This window comes from Martes martes, assembly GCF_963455335.1.
Source record: "Martes martes genome assembly, chromosome: 1".
Classification (NCBI taxonomy): Eukaryota; Metazoa; Chordata; class Mammalia; order Carnivora; family Mustelidae; genus Martes; species Martes martes.
In genome coordinates, this window is record NC_137888.1 from 205,711,328 (window position 1) to 205,728,729 (window position 17,402).

Here is a 17,402-nt window from a genome sequence, read left to right on the forward strand (position 1 = left end):
ATGGATGTCCCTGTGCCTTGAGGTTTCAGAGGTAAAAGAGAGGTCACTTCTCAGGACTTCTCTCCTCAGTATCCCTCCTGCTCATTTCCCTTGTAGCACTAGCTTCGCTTTTTGACTTGAACAGTTGGGAACAAGTACCATCCTCAAGGCCTTTGCACTGGCCATTCCCTCTGCCAGGTACACACTTCCTCCATCTCTTAATTGAGATTTTTGTAGCAATATCACCTTGTTCACAGAATTGGCTTACATACCCATGAAAATAGCATGTCCTATTCACTCTCTGCTTTATCCCTGTTTTCCTTTTCTTCATACCATCTGCCACTCTCTGAAAGGCTATTTATTTTCTTATTTGTTAATGTATTCCTTCTCCATTATTGAGTGATAGGGAATTTTTTTCCTTAGCACCCTATACTCATCACCTAGAAAATGCTTAAATCATGGCCAGGACTTAATTTGTATTTCTGGGATTTGAAATAATTTTTTACTTGAAAGTGTGGAATACATGGCCTTTTGTAAATTAAGTGATTGGAAGAAAAATTCCATAATTATTGTGGTGCAGGGGATCCCCTGAATTGGACTATAACTATGTGCAAAATATTAAAATGAATATTTAGACTACAAATTTTAAAAGGTAACATTTTAAATCTGTGAGCAATACAAGCACATGAAAATTAATCAAGCTGTTTGCTTCTGTCCTTGAAGTCACCTCCACCACATGAAACCCAGCAATGATACACAAATTTCAGAGTTTCTTCTTCTGGGATTTTCAGAGGAACCAGAACTGCAGCCCCTCATATTTGGGCTTTTCCTCTCCATGTACCTGATCACGGTGGTTGGTAACCTGCTCATCATTCTGGCCGTCTGCTCTGACTCCCACCTCCACACTCCCATGTACTTCTTCCTGGCCAACCTGTCCTTTGTAGACATCTTTTCCACTTCCACCACGGTCCCTAAGATGCTGATGAATATACAGACAGAAAGCAAAGTCATAACCTTTGCAGGCTGTGTCACACAGATTTATTTTTTCATACTCTTTGCTGTGTTGGACGTCTTTCTCCTGAGTGTGATGGCCTATGATCGCTTTGTGGCCATCTGTCACCCCCTGCACTACACAGTCATCATGAAACCCCGGTTCTGTGGACTGCTGGTTCTGTTGTCCTGGATCACGTGCATCCTGAATTCCTTGTTGCAAAGTTTAATGATGTTGCGACTTTCCTTCTGTACAGAGGTGAAAATCCCTCACTTTTTTTGTGAACTCAATGAGATGGTCCAACTTGCCTGTTCTGATACATTTCTTAATAATTTGGTGATGTATTTTGCAGCTGTCGTGCTGGGTGGTGGTCCTTTTGCTGGGATCCTTTACTCTTATTCTAAAATTGTTTCCTCCATACGTGGAATATCATCAGCTAGGGGCAAGTATAAAGCATTTTCCACCTGTGCGTCTCACCTTTCTGTTGTCTCATTATTTTACTGTACAATGCTTGGTGTGTATCTTAGCTCTGCTGCTACCCAGAGCTCCCACGCAAGTGCAGTGGCCTCGGTGATGTACACGGTGGTCACACCCATGCTGAACCCCTTCATCTACAGCCTGAGGAACAAAGATATAAAGAGGGCTCTGAAAACATTCTTTGTGAGGGAGATTCTACACGGTCAATTGTCATAGGACAGAACAAGTTCCTAAGATTGCTTAAGCTTAGTTTCCTGAGCAAAATTTTATTGGATAAATGTTTGTATTCAGTTCCTAATGCTAATGTAAAATGACTACATTAGTGTTTAAAACACATTTATCCTCTGACAAATTCAGGGGGTCAGAAGCCTGAAATGGTTCTCACTGGGCTAAAAAAACGTTTGCAAGTCTTGGTGCATTCTGGACGATACAGGGAAGAATCTGTTTACTTTTTTATTCCAAAATAATTAAAATAGTGCAAAAATTCTAAATATATTTCTTATAATTAAGAAAAGCTTCACACTAAGGGACCAAATGATAGCTCTTAATTTACAAGTATGAAATTCCTAATCATTTGGCAAATGTGTCATGAAACCGAGGTATGTCTTGCTCAAGGTTTTTCATTTGTTTGTTTGTTTTAAAAAATTATTGTATTTATTTATTTGTCAGCGCGCGCGCGCGCGCGAGAGAGAGAGAGCATGCACAAGCCATAGGAGAGGAAGGCAGAGGGAGAAGCAGACTCACCACTGAGTAAGGAATCTGGGACTCAATCCCAGTATCCTGGGATCATGGCCTGAGCTGGAGACAGATGCCCGATGGATTGAGCCACCCAGGCATCCCTTGCTCAAGGTTTACATCAAAAAAGCTTAGTTCTCCTCGTTGAAAAGGAAAACAGTGATATTCTATAGATAGCAGGGCTGTGTGTCCAACACAAGTCAATATTTTGGAGATCCAAGGGATCTAATCGATACACATTGCTCAGTCCTAGACTTTGTGTAAAAGTTGAAGTCAAGGTTGGTATAAGGTGCTGGAAGGTCGAACTCTGGGAGCAGCAGAGCTCCTGAGCAAGGGGTTATTAACTCTGGATTCACTTGGTTATAACTTGGTCTGTGAGGAAAACACAATCTCCAGGAAATTTTTCCTTCATGTCCACACCAGTGACCCATAGGAAAGTCATGTGCTTAGAGATTGGAGGAGCAGGAAGAAAACAAGCATCATGAACAGACAGAGGAAGCTCTAAATATCTCCTGTGTAGCAGTCCCTTTGCCTGTACCCCCTTGGGCTGGATGGGACAAGACTGTTGTCTCTGGAATCCTAAGCTTGGCTGGAAGACTGATGCCAGCCTCCTTCCTGCCATCTTGTGAGGGGACAGAGTTTAGTCACCATCATCCCAACACAGGAGGAATTCAGACTGCCACATAGAGACCCCTCCTTCAGAGCTGCCATTCAGGTAAGTCCCAGAGCCCAGCGGGTCCTGCAGGCAAGGGTCAGACAAAATCCAAGTCTGCTGCATTTACCTGAGGTCACCTGACAACCTCCAGCCTAGCCCAGAACCTAGAGATCTCTATGCTCAATTGCTTGCCTAATGAACTGATGAATGGATTCGTTGATGATGTTAAAGAAAGAAGTGAATAGTGAGCTCAGCAGCATATGGGTGATTGCTGACAATGAAGTGAAGGGATGGGAGGCATAAAGTACTTCCAGTAAAAATAGAACACAACCACCAAGTTTTGCAATTAAACTGAGTAGGAATATTAGGTATGGAGGGATGTCCAGTGGAGTCAGGGCATTTCTTTTTTGTCTTTAAAATGGGGCACATTGGACTCTGTTTCCATAACTGATGAGAAAGACCTAGACCAATTTATTTCTTGCAGATAGGACCTCGCAACAGTAATTCATGAAACATATATTTTTGACAGCATCCCCTGTTCCTCTGGGTATTCATGTGAAAACAATATCTAACAATGAAAACTATATGAAGGAGCTTTGCTTTGCAATGATTTCATTACTGGGGGAGCTGAATATATTTGTGGATTAGTTATTCATTTTTTCTCTACTGTACATTGTCTCTACTAGGTCTTTGTATTTGTACAGTGGAGTCGGGGGGGTGGTTATTCCTTTTTTTTATTGCATTCTTTCAAACAAAAAATTAGAGGAGGGTTTTGTATTTGTTTTATCAACTTTGCTGTTTGCATTGCATTCTAGTATGTATGTATAGATATGTGGGGAATTGTGTTCATTATTAGTATGGACTCAAATCTGTCACTTGGTTTTATGGTGTTCTCTTTATTGATTTTTTGATATTAACCATCCTGAAATATTGAGCTGTCACTAATATATTTTACTTGGCAGTCCTTGCAATAAACAAAAATGAAAATAAATGATGCTTTGTACATTGAGTGCTAATAAATCACCTCTATATGTATTTCCCAATTGTTTATGCATCTCTGTCATTCCCCATGGGTCCTTTTGTCTCTTTGTGATGAGATCCATTTCTAAAAGTTGCATCATCTTTGACTGTCATCTCTTCTTTGCCTTTGACTGAAGATTGCCTTTACCTTCCTAAGCATATTTCAATCCATGTATCTTTATGTAAGAAGAAATGATCACTTAGAGAGGGTTTACTCCCCAGCTGTAAAGATAATTCACTCATATTCTTTTATTCCAAGTCTTTGGACATCTAATATGAAATTAGTGACCCATCTTGACAGCACTGAATTATTATTTTATGTCTTTATGTATGTTAGTTTTAGATTCTCATTGAATTTTGTTTCACACAGTTGTTTTGAAGACACTATACTTGACCTAATTTCATTCCTCCTGACAATCCTTATTCCTTAAATTCTTTGTTTCATTAAAACTTCTCTTCCAAGATTATGTAAACATACACATTCATACACTGTACAATTGGATAAGTAGTATCCTATCCTATGCTCATCATAAATTGTCTTTATGTTTTAGGGCTGTCTTTTTTCCTACCTGTTTCCATTCTTCCTTTTTACTGAATAACACCTCATGAACTTGCCTCCAGTCAATTAGGGTAATGCTCATTCTTTATTTCAGGGTCTGCATAATTTTCATGATGTGGTTATGCTACTCACACTTTGAAAGATTTCCCAATTCTTTTTCAATACATTGCTATTATAACAATTCTACAAAATTATTTGGAGATTGTTATGTTAAAAATCAGGTTCTCCACTGAAGGAAATATTGTTCCTCAGGGGGGTCACTGGGAATTTGGAGTCACATGGGAGGTGTCAGGAGAGGCCAATGATGCTTTAAACATCCTGCAAGGCCCAGGATACAGGCCACCACAGAGAACGGACTGGACCAGAATGTCAATAGTGTCGAGATTGAGAATTTCTGAGCTAAGCAATATGTGTATTTTCATATTTATAGCTGTCTCTAGGTTGTTTTCCCAACATAGCAATTGTTCACATTTCTGCCAGCAAAATTAGAGAAACTTCCTTTGCTACCTGTTTAAAAATTCCAACCAAGATGTGAAGGGGAGACAAGATGGTGGGGAAGTAGGAGGAGTCACCGTTTCAACCTGTACTATAAAGTGAGCTGATTACCTACCAAAGAACTCTGATCACCCATGAAATCAGCCTGAGATTAGAATTATACACTTCTGGATCTCTGTGGGGCAGAAGATGCCAGTGCGCAGGTACAGTGGAGTGGGAACATTGGACTGATATTGGAAGATAAACAAAAGGGGAAGGGAGCCACCAGAAGTAACCCATTGGAAAGTAATACCCCAATATGAGAGTGCCCCGTGATTGGGGGCCAGCATTAACTTGGAGTCTGATTGAGAGAACTCAAAAAGAGAAAAGGATCCTGGGGGGTAATTGTGGGAATTGGGGCGGTTAAGGCCAGGGGCTTAAGTCCCCCAACCCAGGACAACCACCCTTGGAGCTCAGCAAGAGAGACTGTGGTGAAGAAGCCAGGTCTTGGTCCCTGAGCTGCCAGCGTGCCTGAGAGCATCTGGGTGGTGGCTCCCATGAGGATGAGGGAGTCTCGCCAGCCGGCAGAACCACAGCCTTTTGCACTCTCCTTTCAAGTTCCACACTACCAGAGGCTGAGTCGTGCCACACACCCTCTCCTGAGAGAGGTGTGTGCAAGTGCTAGCTGGGGCTCTCTCAGACCCTGGAGAGTCTGAGCACTCCCAGTCCGGGCCAGTGGGAAAATCTCAGTGTGCTATCTCTACTTGGGACCTCTCTGGCTGTCTGGAGCTGCCCAGACAGTCACAGCTATTGGCTATCGGCTATTGGGGATTTGGGTACAAGCAGGATTTCCTGTGACCCCAGAGACCATGACTGGGAATGTGCTCTGCCAGGGGCAGAGGGGGAATTTATGTGCTCTGGAGCACCCAGAGGGGAACAGACTGAGGCTTTTTTCTGAGAGGGAGGTCTGGGGGCAGTTTGATTTCCTCTAAACCTCCAAAAACCATTAAAAGCTGCCAAGGGGAGAGAAAACAAATGAACAAACAAACAAACCTCCAGAGAACAAAAGCCTGAAAAACCGGTTTCCTCAGAGCCCACACCCTTGATGGGGGCATTAGGACTTAACTCTAGCAAGACTCCCTGATAACCAACATGGCAGGCCCCTTCCCCAGAAAGCCAAAAAAAGAAAAAAAAAAAGACAAGAGGACAACCACCACTACTTCACAGATACAACTTTTTTTTCATTTTTTAAATTATTATTGTTATTTTTTATTTATTTTCAGCATAACAGTATTCATTGTTTTTTCACCACACCCAGTGCTCCATGCAATCTGTGCCCTCCCTAATACCCACCACCTGGTTTCCCCAACCTCCCACCCCCCGCCCCTTCAAAACCCTCAGGTTGTTTTTCAGAGTTCGTAGTCTCTCATGGTTCACCTCCCCTTCCAATTATCCCTCAACTCCCTTCTTCTCTCCATCTACCCTTGTCCTCTATATTATTTGTTATGCTCCACAAATAAGTGAAACCATATGATACTTCACAGATACAACTTTTATTTTTAATTCGTTCCCACTATTCTGGTTCATCTTTTAAAATTAATTAATTAATTAATTAATTTTTAAACTTTCTTTTCAGCATAACAGAATTCATTCTTTTTGCACCACACCCAGTGCTCCATGCAATAAGTGTCCTCCTTAATACCCACCACCTGGCTCCCCCAACCTCCCAACCCCCGCCCCTTCAAAACCCTCAGATTGTTTTTCAGAGTCCATAGTCTCTCATGCTTCATCTCCCCTTCCAATTTCCCTCAACTCCCTTCTCCTCTCCATCTACCTATGTCCTCCACGTTATTTGTTATGCTCCACAAATAAGTGAAACTGTATGATAATTGGCTCTCTCTGCTTGACTTATTTCACTCAGCATAATCTCTTCCAGTCCCGTCCATGTTGCTACAAAAGTTGGGTATTCATCCTTTCTGCTGGAGGCGTAATACTCCATAGTGTATATGCACCACATCTTCCTTATCCATTCATCCGTTGAAGGGCATCTTGGTTCTTTCCACAGTTTGGCGACCATGGTCATTGCTGCTATAAACATTGGGGTACAGATGGCCCTTCTTTTCACTCCATCTGTATCTTTGGGGTAAATACCCAGCAGTGCAATTGCAGGGTCATAGGGAAGATCTATTTTTAATTTCCTGAGGAATCTCTACACTGTTCTCCAAAGTGGCTGCACCAGTTTGCATTCCCACCAACAGTGGAAGAGGGTTCCCTTTTCTCCACATCCTCTCCAACACATGTTGTTTCCTGTCTTGCTAATTTTGGCCATTCTAACTGGTGTCAGGTGGTATCTCAATGTGGTTTTGATTTGAATCTCCCTGATGGCTAGTGATGATGAACATTTTTTCATGTGTCTGGTAGCCATTTGTATGTCTTCGTTGGAGAAGTGTGTGTTCATATCTTCAGCCCATTTTTTGATATGATTATCTGTTTTGTGTGTGTTGAGTTTGAGGAGTTCTTTATAGATCCTGGATATCAGCCTTTTGTCTGTACTGTCATTTGCAAATATCTTCTCCCATTCCGTGGGTTGCCTTTTTGTTTTGTTGACTGTTTCCTTTGCTGTGCAGAAGCTTTTGATCTTGATGAAGTCCCAAAAGTTCATTTTAGCTTTTGTTTCCATTGGCTTTTGTAGACATATTTTGAAAGAAGTTGCTGTGGCTGATATAAAAGAGGTTACTACCTATGTTCTCCTCAAGGATTCTGATGGATTCCTGTCTCACATTGAGGTTTTTTATCCACTTCGAGTTTATCTTTGTGTATGGTGTAAGAGAATGTTCGAGTTTCATTCTTCTACATATGGCTGTCCAATTTTCCAGGCACCATTTATTGAAGAGACTGTCTTTTTTCCACTGGATATTTTTTCCTGTTTTGTCGAAGACTATTTGACCATAGAGTTGAGGGTCCATATCTGGGCTCTCTACTCTGTTCCACTGGTCCATGTGTCTGTTTTGATGCCAGTATCATGCTGTCTTGGTGATCACAGCTTTGTAGTAAAGCTTGAAATCAGGTAATATGATGCCGCCTGTTTTATTTTTGTTTTTCAACATTTCCTTAGCAATTCTGGGTCTCTTCTGATTCCATGCAAATTTTAGGATTGTTTGCTCCAGCTCTTTGAAAAATACCGGTGGAATTTTGATCAAAATGGCATTGAAAGGGTAGACTGCTTTAGGCAGTGTAGACATTTTGACAATGTTTATTCTTCTGACCCAAGAGCATGGAATGGTCTTCCATTTTTTGTGTCTTCTTCAATTTCTTTCATGAGTGTTCTGTAGTTCCTCGAGTACAGATCTTTAACCTCTTTGGTTAGGTTTATTCCCAGGTATCTTATGGTTTTTGGTGCTATAGTAAATGGAATCGATTCTCTAATTTGCCTTTCTGTATTTTCATTGTTAGTGTATAAGAAAGCCACTGATTTCTGGACATTGACTTTGTATCCTGCCACATTACTGAATTGTTGTATGAGTTCTAGTAGTTTGGGGGTTGAGTCATTTGGGTTTTCCATATAAAGAATCATATCATCTGTGAAGAGAGTTTGACTTCTTCCTTGCCAATTTGGATACCTTTTATTTCTCTTTGTTGTCTGATTGCTGTTGCTAGGACATCTAATACTATGTTGAACAAGAGCGCTGAGAGTGGGCATCCTTGTCATGTTCCTGATCTCAACGAGAAGGCTGCAAGCTTTTTCCCATTGAGGATGATATTTGCTGTGGGTCTTTCATAGATAGATTTGATGAGGTTCAGGAATGTTCCCTTTATCCCTATACTTTGAAGCATTTTAATCAGGAACGGATGCTGGATTTTGTCAAATGCTTTTTCTGCATCACTTGAGAGGACCACGTGGTTCTTCTCTCTTCTCTTATTGATTTGTTCTATCACATTGATTGATTTGCGAATGTTGAACCATCTTTGTAAACCAGGGATGAATCCCACCTGGTCATGGTGGATAATCTTTTTAATGTGCTGTTGGATCCTGTTTGCTAGGATGTTGTTGAGAATCTTAGCATCCATATTCATCAAGGATATTGGTCTGAAGTTCTCCTTTTCGGTAGGGTCTTTGCCTGGTTTGGGGATCAGGGTAAAGCTGGCATCATAAAAAGAGTCTGGAAGTTTTCCTTCTGTTTCAGTTTTTTGAAACAGACATAAATGTATATTCCAAGAGAAAAAAAAATATATATAAAAGCAAAAAAAGGAAGAACCTCATCAAAAAGAACCCCAAGTATAAGATTTATATACTATCAGGACAAACACAAATACACAGAAACACTTGGCAGAAGAAAAAGATGGGAGAGTGGTTATAAATTCTCAATGTGGGCCAGGAAGGTTATTTTGGTTCTTCCTGGATGTATCTTGATATCTTTGTTAAAGGACTCAACTTTCCCAAGATAAAGGGGGCTTAAAAATTGGTTTACCCATAGGGGTAGCATTAATTGGGGGAAAGGGGGTTACCTTGAAGTTTAACTCTATATGAATATTAGAAAATAAAAATAAAAAAGGAATAAACTAGACTAAACTAAATAAAATTTAAAAAAAGATTAAAAAAATTGAAAAGCAAAGGAAAAACACAGGTGTATGTATCAAAAAGTTCAGGTTAGAAGGTTATCATGGAATTATGTACTGGACATCTCACTGTGATGGTAAATAGGTTAAAAAAATTATCTGTATTAAAAAAATGAACCAGAATAGTGGGAACGAGTTAAAAATAAAAATTGTATCTATGAAATAGTGGTGGTTGTTCTCTTGTCGTCTTTTTTTTTCTTTCCTGCTTGGTTTTCTGGGGGAGGGGCCTGCCACGTGGGTTTTCAGTCAGTGATATTCCCTGAATTAAGTCATCCCGCCCCCCTCAAGGGGGTGGGCTCTGAGGAAACCGGTTTTTTCAGGCTTTTGTTCTCTGGAGGTTTTTGTGTTTGTTCACTTCTTTTCTCTCACCTTGACAACTTTTGATGGTTTTTGGAGGTTTAGAGGAAAGCAAACTGCACCCTGACCTCCCTCTCAGAGAGACGCCTCAGTCTGCTCCCCTGCTGTGGGTGCTGCAGAGCCCATATAAATTCCCCCTTGGCCGCTGGCAGAGCAGGTTCCGAGTTGCAGTCCCTCGGTATGCAGGATCTCCTGTTTGTACCCAAAACCACAGCAGTGGCAGCTGTCTGGGCAGCTCCAGACCACCAGCGAGCTTCCAAGCAGTGATCGCATACTGAGGTTTTCCTACTGGCCTGGGCTGGGAGTGCCTGGTCTTTCCGGGTCTAAGAGTGCCCGGCTTGTGCGCACCTCTCTCAGGGAGGGTGTTGGGCATGCGCTTCTCAGGCTCTGATAGTATGGCGCAGCATTCTGCTCACTGGTGAAGCTCCCAGCCCCTCACCGGAGCCAGACCCCTCGGGTGTGCTGGTGGCTCAGGGACCAAGACCTGGTTTCTCCACCGCACTCTCTCTGGCTCAGTGCCAGGGGACACTGTCCTGGGCCCGCGGACTTAAGGCCCTGTCCCTAGCCGCCCCGATTCCCACAATTTCCGCCCACGATCCTTTGCTCTTTTTCAGTGATTTCAACCAGACTCCAAGTTAATGCTGGTCCCCAGATGCAGAGCACTCTCGTATTGGGGTATTACTTTCCAATTCATCGCCTCTGGTGGCTCCTTCCCAATTTTATTTATCTTCCAATATCAGTCCGAGGTTCCCACTCCGCCTTACCTGCCCACTGGCGTCTTCTGCCCCTGTAGAGATCCAGACGTGTATAATTCTGATCTCAGGCTGATTTCATGGGTGATCAGAGTTCTTTGGTAGGTAATCAGCTCACTTTAGGGTACAGGTTGAAACGGCGCCTCCTCCTACTTCCCCGTCATCTTGTCTCTACCACATCTTCTTTATCCATTCATCTGTTTTTTTTTTTTTTTCAGTGTAACAGTATTCATTGTTTTTGCACCATATCCATTCATCTGTTGATGGACATCTAGGTTCTTTCCATAGTTTGGCTATTGTGGACATTGCTGCTATAAACATTCAGGTGCACGTGCCCTTTCAGATCACTAGTTTGTATCTTTAGGCTAAATACCCAGTAGTGCAATCGCTGGGTCATAGGGTAGTCCTATTTTCAACTTTTTGAGGAACCTCCATGCTGTTTTCCAGACTGGTTGCACCAGTTTACATTCCCACCAACAGTGTAGGAGGGTTCCCCTTTGTCCGCATCCTCGCTAGCATCTGTCATTTCCTGACTTGTAAATTTTAGCCATTCTGACTGGTGTGAGGTGGTATCTCATTGTGGTTTTGATTTGTATTTCCCTGATGCCGAGTGATGCGGAGCACTTTTTCATGTGTCTGTTGGCCATCTGGATGTCTTCTTGGCAGAAATGTCTGTTCATGTCCTCTGCCCATTTCTTGATTGGATTATTTGTTCTTTGGGTGTGGAGTTTGCTAAGTTCTTTATAGACTTTGGACACTAGTCCTTTATCTGATATGTCGTTTGCAAATATCTTCTCCCATTCTGTCAGTTGTCTTTTGGTTATGTTAACTGTTTCCTTTGCTGTGCAAAAGGTTTTGATCTTGATGAAATCCCAATAGTTCATTTTTGCCCTTGCTTCCCTTGTCTTTCACGATGTTCCCAGGAAGAAGTTGCTGTGGCTGAGGTCAAAGAGGTTGCTGCCTGTGTTCTCCTCAAGGATTTTGATGGATTCCTTTCTCACATTGAGGTCCTTCATCCATTTTGAGTCTATTTTCATGTGTGGTGTAAGGAAATGTTCCAGTTTCATTCTTCTACATGTGGCTGTCCAATTTTCCCAACACCATTTATTGAAGAGCCTGTCTTTTTCCATTGGACCTTCTTTCCTGTTTTGTCGAAGATTAGTTGACCATAGAGTTGAGGGTCTATTTCTGGGCTCTCTATTCTGTTCCATTGATCTGTGTGTCTGTTTTAGTGCCACTACTATACTGTCTTGATGATGACAGCTTTGCAATAGAGCTTGAAGTCCAGAATTCTGATGCCACCAACTTTGGCTTTCTTTTTCAATATTCCTTTGGCTATTCGAGGTCTTTTCTGGCTCCATATAAATTTTGGGATTATTTGTTCCATTTCTTTGAAAAAATGGGTGGGATTTTGATACAGATTGCATTAAACGTGTAGATTGCTTTAGGTAGCATAGACATTTTCACAATATTTGTTCTTCTAATCCAGGAGCATGGAACATTTTTCCATTTCTTTATGTCTTTCTCAATTTCTTTCATGAGTACTTTATAGTTTCTTGAGTATAGATTCTTTGCCTCTTTGGTTGGGTTTATTGCTAGATATCTTATGGTTTTGGGTGCAATTATAAAAGGGATTGACTCTTTAATTCCTCTTTATTCTGTCTTGTTGTTGGTGTAAAGAAATGCAACTGATTTCTGTGCATTAATTTTATATCCTGACACTTTACTGAATTCCTGTACAAGTTTTAGCCATTTTGGAGTGGAGTCTTTTGGGTTTTCCACATATAGTATCATATCATCTGCGAAGAGTGATAGTTTGACTTCTTCTTTGCCAATTTGGATGCCTTTAATTTCTTTTGTTGTCTGATTGCTGAGCCTAGGACTTCTAGTACTATGTTGAATAACAGTGGTGATAATGGACATCCCTGCCACATTCCTGACCTTAGCGGAAAAGCTCTCAGAATATCATTGAGAATGATATTCACTGTGGGATTTTCATAGATGACTTTGATGATATTGAGGTATGTGCCACCTATTCCTATTCCTTGAAGGGTTTTGATCAGGAAGGGAGGATTTACTTTGTCAAATGCTTTTTCAGCATCTATTGAGAGTATCATATGGTTCTTGTTCTTTCTTTTATTAATGTGTTGTATCACATTGACTGATTTGTGGATGTTGAACCAACCTTGCAGCCCTGGAATAAATCCCACTTGGTGGTGGTGAATAATCCTTTTAATGTACTGTTGAATCCTATGGGGTAGTATTTTGGTGGGAATTTTCGCATCTGTGTTCACCAGGGATACTGGTCTATAATTCTCTTTTTTGATGGGATCCTTGTCTGGTTTTGGGATCACGGTGATGCTGGTCTCATAAAATGAGTTTGGAAGTTTTCCTTCCATTTCGATTTTTTGGAACAGTTTCAGGAGAATAGGAATTAATTCTTCTTTAAATGTTTGGTAGAATTCCCCTGGGAAGCCGTCTGGCCCTGGGCTCTTTGTTTGGAGAAGACCATGTGGTTCTTCTCTCTTCTCTTATTGATTTGTTCTATCACATTGATTGATTTGTGAATGTGGAACCATCCTTGTAACCCAGGGATGAATCCCTCCTGGCCATGGTGGATAATCTTTTTAATATGCTGTTGGATCCTGTTTGCTAGGATCTTGTTGAGAATCTTAGCATCCATATTCATCAGGGATATTGGTCTGAAATTCTCCTTTTTGGTAGGGTCTTTGCCTGGTTTGGGGATCAGGATAATGCTGGCTTCATAAAAAGAATCTGGAAGTTTTCCTTCTGCTTCAATTTTTTGAAACAGCTTCAGGAGAATAGGTGTTATTTCTTCGTTGAAAGTTTGATAGAATTCCCCAGGGAATCCGTTCAGGTCCTGGGCTCTTGTTTTTTGGGAGGCTTTTGATCACTGCTTCAATCTCATTATGAGATATTGGTCTATTCAGGTTGTCAATTTCTTCCCGGTTCAACTTTGGGAGTTTATAGTTTTCCAGGAATGCACCCATTTCATCTAGGTTGCTTAGCTTATTGGCATATAACTGTTGATAATAACTTCTGATGATTATTTCTACTTCCTTGGTGTTAGTTGTGATCTCTCCCTTTTCATTCATAATTTTATGAATTTGGGCGCTCTCTCTTTTCTTTTGGATTCATTGGCTCTTTTCTTTTGGATTCATTGGCCAATGGTTTATCGATCTTATTGATTCTTTCAAAAAACCAGCTTCTAGTTTCATTGATACGTTCTACTGTATCTCTGGTTTCTACCTCATTGATCTCTGCTCTCATCTTGATTATTTCCCTTCTTACATGTGGAGTTGGTTTGATTTGTTGTTGATTCTCCAGTTCTTTAAGGTGTAGAGACAGCTGGTGTATTCTGGATTTTTTCATTTTTTTGAGGGAGGCTTGGATGGCTATGTATTTCCCCCTTAGGACCGCCATGGCTGTATCCCATAGGTTTTGGAGTGATGTGTCTTCATTCTCATTGGTTTCCATAAATTGTTTGAGTTCTTCTTTGATCTCCTGGTTGATCCAAGCATTCTTAAGCAAGGTGGTCATTAGCTTCCAGGTGTTTGAGTTCCTTCTGAACTTTTCCTTGTGATTGAGCTCCAGTTTCAAAGCATTGTGATCTGAGAATATGCAGGGAATAATTTCAGTCTTTTGGTATTGGTTGAGCCCTGATTTGTGACCCAGTATGTTTGGAGATTTTTGATGACTGTTTCAATCTCCTTACTCGTTATGGGTCTGTTCATGTTGTCTATTTCTTTCTGGTTCAGTTGTGGTAGTTTATATGTCTCTCGGAATGCATCCATTTTCTCCAGATTGTTAAATTTGTTGGCGTATAGTTGCTCATAGTATTTTCTTATAATTGTTTGTATAAAAACAAGATCTTTAAAGAAAAAGAAAAGGAGTTGCTGCTCCACTGACTGAGCAGCCAGGTGTACTGTGAATTTACATTTAAATATAATTTTTTTTAGGTATAAATTCTGACTGTGAGTCATTTATGCATTGAGATTTAAAAAGGAATTCTTTACTAAAAGTACTGTTTGCCTATTAGTTTTAGTATTTGTTTCTAAATATTTACATTATTTTTATTTCACGCCTTTTCAAAGTTTTACTTTTCTGATTTCTATCCTCTCCAAATTCCTTTCAGATTTCCTTTCAACACAAAGGATGGGATTATTTAGTCTGTGTTATACATTCATGTGTAAGAGTGTATTTGCATGAAATAATGTACAAAGGCACACCTACATTTATGTATATACATTTCTCCCATGAAAGACTTCTTGGCTCCCCAAATATTTTCAAATGATATATTTGCTCCTAACAACATCCACCTGAGTTAGAGTTAAGGAAACAGATTTTTCAGTTTAATACATTTTTTACAATTATATAACAATTCTTTAAAGCTTTTGTGCACTTTCTTGAATTATATATGAGTTGATTTATGCATATGTACCCTTAATTTTTATATAACTTATTTCAGAATGTGTTGTATTTCAAATATGTTTTGTTTCTTGTGTGTCATTGTAATTCAATGACTTGCTAAAAAAATATGTTATAACTAATCAGTGAATTCAGGAGTATATAAAGTCAATACACAAAAATGGGTTGCAACTCCATACACTAAAAAGGAACTCTTAGAAAGAGAAATTAAGAAAACAATCCCACCCAGGTGGTGGGTATTGGGGAAGACACGTATTGCATGGATCACTGGGTGTGGTGTAAAAACAATGAATATGGTTACGCTGAAAATAAATAAAAAAAGAAAAAGAAAACAATCCCATTTACAGCTGAGTTAGCAAGAATACAATGTCAAAGAATAAATTTAAACAAGGAAGTGAAACACCTGTATACTGAAAACTGATAGGTACTGCTGAAAGAAATTGAAGATGACACAATGACATAGAAAGATATTCCATGTTCATTGATTGGAAGAATTAATACTGTTACAATGTCCATACTACCCAAAGCAATCTGTGGATTCAGTGTAATTCCTGCCAAAATTCCAATGGCATATTTTACAGAAATAGAAGAAACACTCTTTCAATTTTGTTTATATATGGCTCAATTTTTATGGAATCACAAAGACCCTGAAGAGTTGAAACTATCTTGAGAAAGAGGAGCAAAACTGGAGGCATCATCCTCTCTGATTGCAAACAATATTATAAAGATATGGTAATCAAAACAGCATGATATTTGCATAAAAAGCACACAGGTCAATGGAATGGGATAGAGAGCCCATAAATAACCCACAGATAAGTGGTTAATTAGCTCATGACAAAGGAGGCAAGAAAAAAAATATTTTATATATATAGTATATAATATATAATTTTATATATATTACTTAGCCATGAAAATGAACGAAGTCTAGGCATTTGTGACAGCATGGATGGACCCTGAGGGCATTCTTCTAAGTGAAATAAGTTACGCAGAAAGAGCTAAATATCATATGATCCCACTTACATGTGGAATCTTAAAAACAAGATAAAACCAAACCAAACTTGAGGATAAAAAGAGCAGATTAGAAGTAGTTTGATCTAAGGCATGGGGAATGGGTGAAATAGACAAAAGTATGAAAAGGTACCACTTTCCAGTTATAAAATGAGTAAGTCATGGGAATGCCACGTCCAGCATGGTGACTCTAACTAAGAAGCTCTATTGCAGATGTGAACATAGCTAGGAGACGGGATCTTGACAGTTGTCATCATGAAATGAAGTTTGTATATTGTGATGGATGACAATGGAACTTATTCTGCTCACTTTGTAATATTGAAACATTGCATTGTGCACCTGAAGTTAATGCAATGCGGCGTCAATGATATTTTAAGAACATCAACAACAATAATAATGACAAGAAACAGTTCCTCCATAACATTGGCTCAGATCTGAGTCACAAGTATTTTGGGTCCAGGTGAATGTCACAGGCATTGTTGTCCTATACTATCACTATTCACGGGCTAAGGTTTAAAGGGGACAATGATAAAGTCTACATCATCTGGAAGAGCAGTTAAGGAGTAAACAGAAATGACAACAAATCCAATATGAAAACTGTGATTTCATAGTTTCCTCTCTGTTGATATTATATAAAGGGCCCTAGTAGTCTTATCCATATGAGCAATACAATTCATGGCTATTCCTTCAGGCTGTCTAGGGAAATTTAACTTAGCAGGATATATGTCATTTGAAAAAAAATCCTTTTAAAAAAGTGACATGTCTGTTTATTTATTTATTTACTTATTCATTTGCTTACTTATTTAAATTATGTTCCATTAAAAATCAAAAATTAAAAAATAAATTATGTTCCATCAGCCCATGTATAGTACACCATTAGTTCTTGATGCAGTGTTTAATGATTCATTAGTTATCTATGACACTCAGTGCTCATAACAACATGTGCCCTCCTTAATACTCATCACCCTGTAACCCCCTCATCCCACCCTCCTCCCCTCTGAAACCCTCAATCTGTTTCCAAGGCTTCATAGTCTCTCATGGTTCATCTCCTTCTCTGATATCTCCCCCTTCAGATTTCCCTCCCTTCCCCTCTCATCCTCTGTGCTATTGCTTATGTTCCACATATGAGTGAAACCATATGGTACTTGTCTGTCTCTGCTTGACTTATTTAACTCAGCATAATCCCCTCCAGTTCCATGTATGTTTATGCAAATGGTGGTTATTCATCCTTTCTGATGACTGAATAATATTCCAGTATATATATGTACCACATCTTTATCCATTCGTCTGTTGAAGGGCATCTTGGCTCCTTCCTCAGTTTGGTTATTG

At 39.9% G+C, this 17,402-nt stretch overlaps 1 protein-coding gene across 1 annotated transcript in view; it reads left to right on the forward strand.

Moving 5' to 3' along the window:
- Nucleotides 1-715: 715 nt before the first annotated feature.
- The window catches only part of LOC308351366 (olfactory receptor 7C2-like), a gene marked incomplete at both ends in the record, with an annotated part of 88,167 nt that continues 71,480 nt past the window's right edge, over nucleotides 716-17,402 (forward strand). The window contains one exon of the mRNA XM_080816928.1: nucleotides 716-919. Within this exon, the coding sequence (XP_080673054.1) occupies nucleotides 716-919 (204 nt within the window). The remainder of the gene's footprint in view (nucleotides 920-17,402) is intronic.